At 47.4% G+C, this 11,005-nt stretch overlaps 1 protein-coding gene across 1 annotated transcript; it reads left to right on the forward strand.

Annotated features, from left to right (window-relative positions):
* Positions 1–7,624: 7,624 nt before the first annotated feature.
* On the forward strand, positions 7,625–9,977 carry LOC143736994 (uncharacterized). Its single transcript, XM_077227863.1, has 6 exons — positions 7,625–7,745; positions 7,874–8,224; positions 8,311–8,664; positions 9,163–9,273; positions 9,410–9,462; positions 9,548–9,977. Exons 1-6 carry the CDS (start codon positions 7,697–7,699, stop codon positions 9,665–9,667), a joined length of 1,038 nt encoding a protein of 345 aa, XP_077083978.1. The 5' UTR covers positions 7,625–7,696; the 3' UTR covers positions 9,668–9,977.
* The last annotated feature ends 1,028 nt before the right edge of the window (positions 9,978–11,005 follow it).

Consider the following 11,005-nt stretch of genomic DNA (forward strand, 5'->3'; position numbering starts at 1 on the left):
GTGTTTGGGCTTAGAGCACGCTAAAGCAGCGCTTGTGGATGACTCATGTTCCTTCTGTGGGAACATGGCCATCGCAACACTGAGGTCTAGACTCAATGATCTCATTCGGGAGAGAGTCCCCTCATCCACACCCCGATCTACATCCTCCACGAGAGGCTGTACTTCGGCTGGTGGACAGGGTGATCTGAGGGTTACGGTGTGGGACAATCCGACGATGCGTCCTCGGACCACGCCCCCCTCTACAGTGTTGCAACCCGCGAGTGCCGCGGTGATTCTACCGGGTTCATCCTTCGATGCCCCGCGTGTTTCATTCGGCGCTCCAGAGGAAGACTCGATGTCGATCGCGGCATCACAAGGCGGGCAAGAGTCATCGGGAAGTGACGATGCGGCTGCGTTGCCTCCTTCTGGAGCTCCAGCGTTGCCCGTATCAGATCCCGAGATGACGGCCATGCTCTCCCGGGCCGCCGCGAGCATCGGGCTTGAGTGGAACCCTCCGCCCTGCCCTGAGCGCTCGCGGTTGGATGATTGGTTTTTGGGTGCGGCTGCCGCCTCACGGCCACAGCCAACCCCAATGCCATTCTTCCCGGAGGTGCATGAGGAGTTGACGAAATCATGGAAGGCTCCCTTGACCTCCCGTGTACGTTCGTCAGCTTTCTCCGCTTTTCCTCCCCTCGATGGGGCAGCCGCCCATGGGTACACTGGGATTCCCCCGGTTGAACGCTCTGTTGCCATGCAACTATGTCCTCAGAGTGCTTCATCTCGTGGTAATCCTAAGCACCCGTCCAAGGCCTGTAGATTCTCGTCCACCTTAGTGGCGAGGTCTCACAGAGCTGCAGGACAGGCGGCTGCCGCTCTGCATGCGATGAGCACCTTGCAGGTCTACCAGGCCCAGCTGCTCAGAGATATGCACGAGGCGGGGACTGACCCAGGGCTCTTCAATGAGCTGCGTGCCGCCACTGACCTCGCTCTCCGAGCGACGAAAGTGGCCTCACGCTCCCTGGGTCAGGTGATGGCCACCTCTGTGGTCCAGGAGCGCCACCTATGGCTGAACCTGGCTGATATGCGGGACGCCGAGCGTACCCGTCTGCTCGACGCCCCCATATCCCAGGCCGGCCTCTTCGGCGGAGCGGTTGAGGACTTTGCCCAGCAGTTCTCAACCGCACAGAAGCAGTCTGAGGCGATTAAACATATTCTGCCCCGACGGCCTGCTGCTGCCTCCACCCAGCCGTCGGTACAGACACCTCAGACTGCTCGCCGCCGAGGGCGCCCTCCTGTGGCTCCCTCCCCTCCCGCACGGCCCCAGCAGCAGCCTTCACCCGGGCCGCGTCGTGGAGGAGGCCGCAGGAAGGCGCCACAGCCCTCTCCAGCCCCGCGCCCCGCTAAACGCCAGGCTAAGCGGCGCTCCTGAGACGGGCTGCTCAGTGATGGTGTCGGTTTTTTCCCAGGAGGTGGTTGCAGGCCCCCTCCTTCCCCCGGCGGAGGGCCGGGGGAGAATCTTTTGTTCTCCCGCTGCCCACCCACGGGTGGGCAGTACCCTATTATGGTCAAAGAAAGAATCAATACACCCATCACTGAGCACACAGAGCCGGTTGACAGTGCGCGACGCCCCCGGGCCTCGCCGCTCTCATCCCCCTCTGTCACAGAGTTCTCGGACCGCAGTGTGTGCCGCCTCCGGGCCTCGCCACTCCCGTCCCCCTCTGTCCCGGAGGGTGCGGGCGACAGTGTGTGCCGTCTCCGGACCTCACCACTCTCGTCCCCCTCTATCGCCAGACCCCTGGCAGAGCAGACCCCCGTGGAACGCTGGTCCTTCCCTGGTCTCCTCTGTCAGGACGCGGAGCATGACCGCGCCCCCGCTCCGGGCCGCTTTGCCACCCTCGCCTGGGCTGGTCACTCCGCTTCGCTGCCCCTCCGGGGGGACGCCTGTGGTTCGTATGACCCCGCTGGTTCAGTATCTGACAGCTTGGTTGGAGCTTCCCAGCCTTTCTCGCTGGGTCGCCAGAACTATCAGGCTCGGCTATGCGATTCAGTTCGCACGGTCTCCTCCCCGCTTCAGGGGAGTTCGCTTCACTATGGTCGGTGGCAATGCCCCTATCATGAGAGCGGAGGTTGCTACCCTGCTGGCGAAGGGTGCAATCGAGACTGTCCCTCCAGCCGAGATGAGGTCAGGGTTTTACAGCCCGTACTTCATTGTCCCCAAGAAATCCGGTGGGTTACGGCCGATCCTGGATCTGCGCGTCTTGAACCGCTCCCTTCACAGGCTGCCGTTCAAGATGCTCACGGCCAAACGCATTTTCGAATGTGTGCGGCCACGGGATTGGTTTGCAGCCATAGACCTGAAGGACGCCTACTTTCATGTCTCCATCTTACCTCGACACAGACCGTTCCTACGGTTTGCTTTCGAGGGGCAGGCATACCAGTACGCAGTTCTCCCCTTCGGGCTAGCCCTGTCTCCTCGCGTCTTCACGAAGATCGTCGAGGCTGCCCTTGTTCCCCTTCGGGAACACGGGGTTCGCATCCTGAACTATCTCGACGACTGGCTGATCCTAGCTCACTCTCGAGACCAGGTTTGCGAACACAGGGATCTTGTGCTTCGGCACCTAGCCCGTCTGGGCCTTCGGGTCAACTGGGAGAAGAGCAAACTCTGCCCCGTGCAGAGGATCTCTTTTCTCGGTATGGAGATCGACTCGGTCGCCATGTCCGCGCAGCTTACGAGCGAGCGCGCACACTCGCTGCTGACTTGCCTTCGACAGTTCGATGGCAAGAGTGCGGTCCCACTGAAATTGTTTCAGAGGCTCCTGGGGCATATGGCATCCGCAGCCGCAGCAACGCCGCTCGGATTGCTTCATATGAGACCGCTTCAGCTGTGGCTTCGCGATCGAGTCCCGAGGTGGGCATGGCATCACGGCACGTTCCGAGTCCCAGTGACTCCGACCTGCCGTCAGTCCTTCACTCCGTGGAGGAACCTCAGCTTTCTACGGGCCGGAGTTCCCCTAGAACGAGTTTCCAGGCATGTTGTTGTCTCCACAGATGCCTCTTCCACGGGTTGGGGCGCCATGTGCAACGGACATCAGAATCAGAATCAGAATCAGAATCAGAAAGAGCTTTATTGCCAAGTGTGCTTGCACACACAAGGAATTTGTTTTGGTACTGAGGCTTCCAGTGGACATATACAAATACAACATGAAACATAATACTACAAATTATAAGAATAACATGCATCTTATAAATTATAAGAAAGACATGCTGCCGTGGGCTCCTGGACAGGACCCCAGCGCCTTTTGCACGTCAATTGCCTCGAGTTGCTGGCAGTACGCCTTGCCCTGCACCGTTTCCTCACGTTGCTCAGGGGTCAACACGTACTAGTCCGTTCAGACAATACCGCGACTGTAGCGTACATCAACCGTCAGGGTGGTCTACGCTCCCGCCGTATGTTGCAACTCGCACGCCACCTCCTCTTATGGAGTCAGAAGCACCTGAGGTCCCTTCGTGCTATCTACATTCCGGGAGATCGGAACTTTGCAGCCGACGAGCTGTCACGGTTTCGGCCCATCTCCGGCGAATGGAGACTCCATCCCCAGTCGGTTCAGCTGATTTGGGACCAGTTCGGGGACGCACAGATAGATCTGTTTGCCTCTCACGACTCGACCCATTGCGCCCTGTTCTATTCCCTGACCGAGGGCTCTCTCGGCACGGATGCACTGGCGCACAGCTGGCCGCGGGGCTTACGCAAGTATGCGTTTCCCCCAGTGAGCCTTCTCGCACAGACCTTGTGCAAGATCAAGGAGGACGAGGAGCAGCTCATTCTGGTTGCGCCGTATTGGCCCACCCGGACCTGGTTCTCCGAACTGGTGCTCCTCGCGACAGCACCTCCTTGGCCAATTCCTCTGAGGAAGGATCTCCTTTCTCAGAGACGGGGCACCCTTTGGCACCCTCGACCCGATCTCTGGAGGCTCCACGTGTGGCTCCTGGACGGGACGAGGCAGGTTTGAGTACCCTGCCACCAGCGGTGGCGGCTACCATCACTTCCGCTAGAGCATCGTCCACGAGACATGTCTATGCATTGAAGTGGAACCTCTTCGTCAACTGGTGCTCTTCTCGTCGAGAAGACCCCAGGAGGTGCTCGATCTCTGTCGTGCTTTCCTTCCTGCAAGAGGGGTTGGAGCGAAGGCTGTCTCCCTCCACCCTGAAGGTGTATGTGGCCGCTATCGCCGCATATCACGAAGCAGTTCAAGGTAAGTCTCTGGGGAAGCACGACCTGATCGTCAGGTTCCTGAGAGGAGCGAGGAGACTAAATCCTCCTCGTCCTCCTCTCGTTCCCTCTTGGGACCTCTCAGTGGTCTTAAATGCCCTGCAGAGGGCTCCCTTTGAGCCTCTGCAATCAGTGGAGCTTAAGTTCCTGTCTATGAAGACAGCGCTCCTGGTTGCATTGGCCTCCATCAAGAGGGTAGGGGACCTGCACGCATTCTCCGTTGACGAAGCGTGCCTGGAATTCGGGCCCGGTCACTCTCACGTGATCCTGAGACCCCGGCCTGGATATGTGCCCAAGGTTCCCACCACTCCCTTCCGGGACCAGGTGGTGAACCTGCAAGCGCTGCCCCGGGAGGAGGCAGACCCAGCCTTGGCACTGCTCTGTCCAGTACGCGCTCTCCGCGCTTACGTAGACAGAACGCAGTGTTTCAGGACCTCAGACCAGCTCTTTGTCTGTTATGGTGGGAGACTGAAGGGAAAGGCTCTCTCAAAGCAGAGGTTGTCTCACTGGATAGTGGACGCCATTGCTTTGGCTTACCAACAGCAAGGCCGACCGTGCCCCCTTGGTGTGACAGCCCACTCCACCCGGAGTGTGGCTTCCTCTTGGGCTCTAGCGCATGGCGCCTCGCTGGCAGACATTTGTAGAGCTGCAGGCTGGGCGACACCCAACACATTCGCCAGATTCTATAATCTCCGAGTGGAGCCTGTGTCCTCTCGTGTACTCGCTTCAGTCAGCTAGTACTGGACCCGCTCAGGTGTCTTCGCTTGCTCGCCTTTCCACTCCACGGACTGGATACGTGCGATTATTCCTCAGGTGAGCCTTCCTCTCTGAAGCCCTGAGTTCCTCCAGCACTGTTGATGCTGGCGCCAGTGTCTATTGCCTGGGCGTCGGCTAGGTGCCTCCGTGTGCATGGTTCCTCCCTGAGTAACCCCCACATGTGTATTTCCACTGTAAGCCTCCTTGAGCATGTGTCTTTCCCTTGGCAAGCCATCTTGCCCTCCTGGAGTTGAAAGTTGCCACCCCTCGGGCTGGTCACTCCAGTGTTCCTCCATATGTAGCCCTCCGGCCATATGTGTATCTTAAGTCCTCCCTACGGGTAGGCATGCTGCGGCATATCTCCTCTGAGATATGCTTCCCAGTGTACCTTGGTATTCCTGTGTTAAGTAGGACTCCTTCGTCTGTGCCAGTATCACGACAGGGGGATCAGACTTTTCGCAGGGCACTGGAAGACAGCTGTGAAGGTGGCGTGATTTCAAGGGGACCCCCATTCGTCGTCATCCGACGTAACTCGGAGTGACTACGAAAGGGAACGTCTCGGTTACATATGTAACCCTCGTTCCCTGAGTAGGGAACGGAGACGTTACGTCTCCCTGCCACTTCCGCTGTACCGCTGGGTAGACGCCTGAGTTCAGTCTCGGCTCCTCAGCGAAGACATATCTGCATGTTGCCGAGCGTCCTCCTTTTATACCCACGAGGTGGGGCGGAGTTACGCTATGCAAATTCCGCAGACCCATGGCATTTCATCGCCATTGGCTCGTTTTATAATACACGAAGATGATTGGCTTTCTAGGCGAAACCCCCATTCGTCGTCATCCGACGTAACGTCTCCGTTCCCTACTCAGGGAACGAGGGTTACATATGTAACCGAGACGTTTTCTAAACTCAAAATAAAACGGAACACCTCAATATTGCAATAAATCAAGGTCGACTCCTAAAACATCTACAAACACTCAAGTCTCAGTTAAGTGCAAGTGCTCAAAAAGGGAATAGGTAAACCAATATCCTTCAAAAAGGTATCTTCTATATAATGGATAAATGAAAGAAATAGTTAAAGGCTACTTGCACTGGACATGCTGGTTCGGCTGATATCCTCATTTCATAGCTTATATGTGAAAAAACTGCGGTTCAGCAACAACCTGCTAATGCACTCGCATTTACGTAAAGTAGCTTGATTGACAAGCTTGGGTGAGTAAGGGCGAAACGCATAAGATATAGTACCTTCAGTTCCCTTTAGATGGCGATATCCCTTCTTTTGTAGCAGAAATAAACTGCTGCAGAAAAAGTTAGGCTCCATGCAAAATGTATTGGAGTAAAGAGTACCTATACTCATATACTAAAAAATGTAGTGCAAATATCTTTGTTTCTCAGTAAAACTAGAAAGTAGCCAAAAAGATAGTTAAGTACAGTTACTAATTACATTTATTCAAATACTTTACACCACTGATATAACATTACTGAGTGTTGTCAAAATTGTATTCTTTCATCAGACTGCTGACTCTGAAAATTATGCATCGCTGAAGTTTTCTTCAGACCAGCCTACACGTAAAATAAAACGCCACAAAGAGGTCAATTCTGTGGTCTATGCATCTGTTCGCAAACAGGAAGTGTAAAACAAGGATTTCCTCATTCTTAATGGTTGTCATGTTGTAACTGTGAATAAGATCGACTTTTAGACTTTTGCTTGTCTGTAAATTGTTTAAATGAATGTCGCTTATCATGTGGTCACAAATAATACGAGCATCACAAGATTCAGCTGCAAGATGAAGTCTTGTATTTTGATCGACAAAGTGATGAAGGAGAGACTTCTGTTACCGTCTTTTATAGATTTTCTTTTATGTTGTTGTCTTATATGGCTTTCATCTTATTTTAGCATTTATGTGACAATGCGCCGCCATGTAATTCAGCGTGTCATTACTATGTTTAAATTTACACATTAAAACATGAAAAAAATCCATAAATTGTGTTTACAATAATTTACCATTAAATTCAGCACCATGGAGAGGGGTGGCATTTTGCTAATGAGGAGGGAAAAATTTCAAAGCAAATTACTTGTAATCAATAGACAAAAAATATCTGTATTATTTCAAATTAACCCCAAAATGACCCAAACATGGAAAATAGAGATATAGTAGATGGTATGTATTTATCTTAATCACTGTTACAGCATTATGGAAACATATAGAAATGTACTACTGGTTACATCCAGGTGATGGCAGTCAGATTTCACTAGTACACAAACACATATACATAGATGTACTCTTATACAGTAAAAACATGTGTTAGCAATACCTTGCAATGGCTTCCACTGGTGAAATTATATTCCTTATACAACTAAAATCATCTTTAAATAAAGTCACATACCATATAGTTGTCCCACAATATTTCATTCATTTTGTTTTATAGTTGATGTATCATAAAGTATTGAATAAATATTAAGTTTTTAGTAATAGTTTTTATTTTTGAAAAACTAATAGTTTTTAGATTAGATGTCTGCAAGTTGCATTTGCTTACATACTTTACTTAGCAGTTTACTTCAGGAAACGGGCAGTGATTTGTGCATGCAAAGAGCCAGTAGAGTCACATGATGAAACCCTCAGAAAGCATATTGATACAAAGACCGAGTAACACATTTAGACAGAAGTGCAAAAGACCCAAGAAGAACATAAAATGGATAGCAGCATCTACATGATACTTTTTATCTTTCTTCATGAAGTCTGTAAGTACAAAATAAGAAAGCTTTTTTTAATCATTCTTTCTTTTCACAATAAACAAACTATTTGATAATTCTTTAACTAAACATTTACATGCCGTCTTAGCCAACCATGTTATTTATTTTCCCAACAGGTGAATATAATTGCAGTGTTGCTCATGTGGATCAGGTTTTAACCGCTCAAGAGGGGGACAGTGTGATGATATCCTGTCTTATTTTAGATGATCAGTTACACCGAGCATTATGGTATAAACAGGTTCTTGGAGAGAAACCTGTCCCAGTAGTGTCTTCATATCACCACTCTCAACCGAATGAATTTTTTCCAGACTTTGAAGAAACTCATCGATTTCATTCAGTGCGAACAGCTGATAGTTTTAACTTAACCATCCCGAGGACTTTGAAATCTGATTCAGGCACGTACTTCTGTGCCACTTCCTTTGCCAATGTTGTTTCCTTCGGAACAGGAACTATTCTGTTGGTTAAAGGTGAGGATTGTAAAACATTTTTATTTTTATAAAGATGGGTGATTACATTTATTGTCAATGTCAATTGTTTTTCCCCTCCCTTCTAGGTGCAGACCCAAAAGCTGCTGTTATACAACAGCCTGTGGTTGGTGTTATCAAGCCAGGAAGCAATGTGACTCTGCAGTGCTCAGTGCAAGTGAAAATGTGTGATAAAGGAGTACAACTAGTGTACTGGTTCAGACAGGGTTTAGACACAATCCATCCAGGAATGGTTTACACTCATGGAGACACGAACAGCGAGTGTGGAAAGACCCTCGCAGCCTCCACTTCTAATGTGCAGAGCTGTCTCTACAACCTCCCCAAGATGAATGTGGGTCTCTCTGATGCTGGAATGTACTATTGCGCTGTGGTAACTTGTGAAGAAGTTTTATTTGGAAACGGCACAACGTTGGTCATTGAAGGTAATTGCCTTATTTTTTTGAGAAGTGCACTTTTATTCAAAGCGGCTTGTGAAAAAGCAAACCATTTATCATAAGAGTAATATTTGCAGTATAATGCCAAGTTTCAAAGATGAATTAGATAAGACAGATAAGTACACATGCTTTTTAAAAAAAAAATAGTTATAGATATAACGATAGATAGATAGATAGATAGATAGATAGATAGATAGATAGATAGATAGATAGATAGATAGATAGATAGAAAATAGAACGATAGATGGATGTCTTAAGTCATAAAAACAAAGTCTTTCTTTTAATTGTAGGAAACCTTTTCATTTTATGCTTAAAGTAAATTCCCTTTTAAAGAAAACAATGAAGTCAAAGTATGAATATAATAAATGTTGTGCTTTTTATAATCATACTCCTGCATGAGGATTAAACTTAATTTAACTAAATATGAGTTATAACATAACACACTATGTAGATTTATAAAGTTGCATAATGTTTATTGTCTTTCAGATGAATTTAATAATGAGAGTCTGCAGTATTTTATTTTAATTGGCCTTGCAGTGGTGTGTACAGTCAGCCTTACCATCAATCTGTTGCTCTGCTTACCAGTGAGAAGAAAAGGTAAGTTATTTCTCAATTTAAGTGATATCATTTCAGTACAAGTATTATTATCAATAATAATTATCCTAATATTAGAAAGTATGTGTTTATATAATAGAATAACTCTTTTCGTACTGGTTTATTTGACTTCTAACAGTTAGAACGCCTCAACAAATCCAGACTACTAATGGAGATACAACCAGAGTTGAGGTTAGGAGAATCAAATGTGTGAATAACAGTTAACTCGTGTAATTGAAAAGAGTGCTGAAAAAAGTCTCTTAATTCTTTCTTCTAGTACCGCAACACTGATGACATTAACTATGCTGCCCTGAACCTTTCCACAAAAAGAGGTCAGAGAAAGAGGACCTCAGAGGAGACGCTGTACTCTAGACCGATGTTGCGCGATAATATCTGAAACCTATTGCTACTGGTTGTCAAATTGTATCATAATATATAACACAAACCTCAGGAGTGCATTAAAAAATACCTCTAATGTCTCTAATGATAAAACTTTCTATGCACTTGGTGCGTCTCAGCTTATCATGCTACGTGTTAAACGTGTTTTTTCAAGAAACGTGCTGTGAGTGTTAACATTAACATTTTTGTATAAGAGAAACAACGTGCAAAATTATATAAAAGCATAACCACATCCTGTAAAGGTGAACCGAGATGTGAAAGTAGTGTGTTCATCAACTTGAATAAACATCACAACTTTTTTAGGTCAACCTTCTCTAATTCAGTTATTCATCCCCGACACTGTATGGTTACTTCCTCTACAACAGAGCATGTGTGTTAAATACTTAATCTCAAAATGTGATGCACTCGATTTGACCTTCCGTTTCCAGTGAATGTAGTACAGGACATATCAACTATGATATTTAAAATATCATTCAAGTCAAGTCACCTTTATTCATATAGCGCTTTATACAATACAGATTTTTTCAAAGCAGCTTTACAGTGATAACAGAAAAAGAAAATAGTCTCATAGTTCAGCTGAAGTCAGTTCCATGTAGATTCAGTTCCATGTAAAGATAATCAGTAATTAAATTAGTTCATTTTCATGTTTTCTGCAGAAAACAGTGATGTCATCGTCCATCTTAGTTCAGTTCTCCAATAGTGTCAGTGCAGCCAAATCAATAATAGTTTTGAATATTAAGTGTCCCCGACTAAGGAAACCAGAGGTGACATGCTTCTTTACTCATCATGATGTGATCAGACTGCCGAGAATTAAATTCAACATGAGTCAGCACTTGTAACACATTTTACTTCCGTAATGTGACATACTGCATTTGGAGAAAAAAATGTTTTTTGGGGTTAATTCCCATACAAATCATGGAACTGGTTTCCTTAGTTGCAGCGGAAGGCTTGAAAAATAAGTGGGGATTAGTGACTGTGACTGAGTTGTAGGATAAAAAAAAAAAAGAAAAGTAAATTTTCTTTGGAATAGTAAAAGTACATTTGGATTACATTTGGATTAATGCAGACCAGACATTTTTATTTCCAATATGAGAACAGGATGCACTTCACCTGAAAAAGTCACATGAAACATTGCAACGAAAAAAAGATCTAGGACAGGACTTGCTTTTGTACATTGGCAATTGATTGGATGGTTGTGGTTTGCTATTGGTCGATCTCATGTGAGTGACAGGTTCCCCCGCCCTCGCACGGTAGAATATGTCATTAGAGAAGAGAAAAATAATGATGTGCAATGATAAATCATTTATAATAATCAATGCAAATTAATTGTCAACAT

The sequence above is a fragment of the Siphateles boraxobius genome, unplaced genomic scaffold, assembly GCF_051911475.1.
Source record: "Siphateles boraxobius isolate OS27281-9 unplaced genomic scaffold, OSU_SipBor_1 130, whole genome shotgun sequence".
Lineage (NCBI taxonomy): Eukaryota > Metazoa > Chordata > Actinopteri > Cypriniformes > Leuciscidae > Siphateles > Siphateles boraxobius.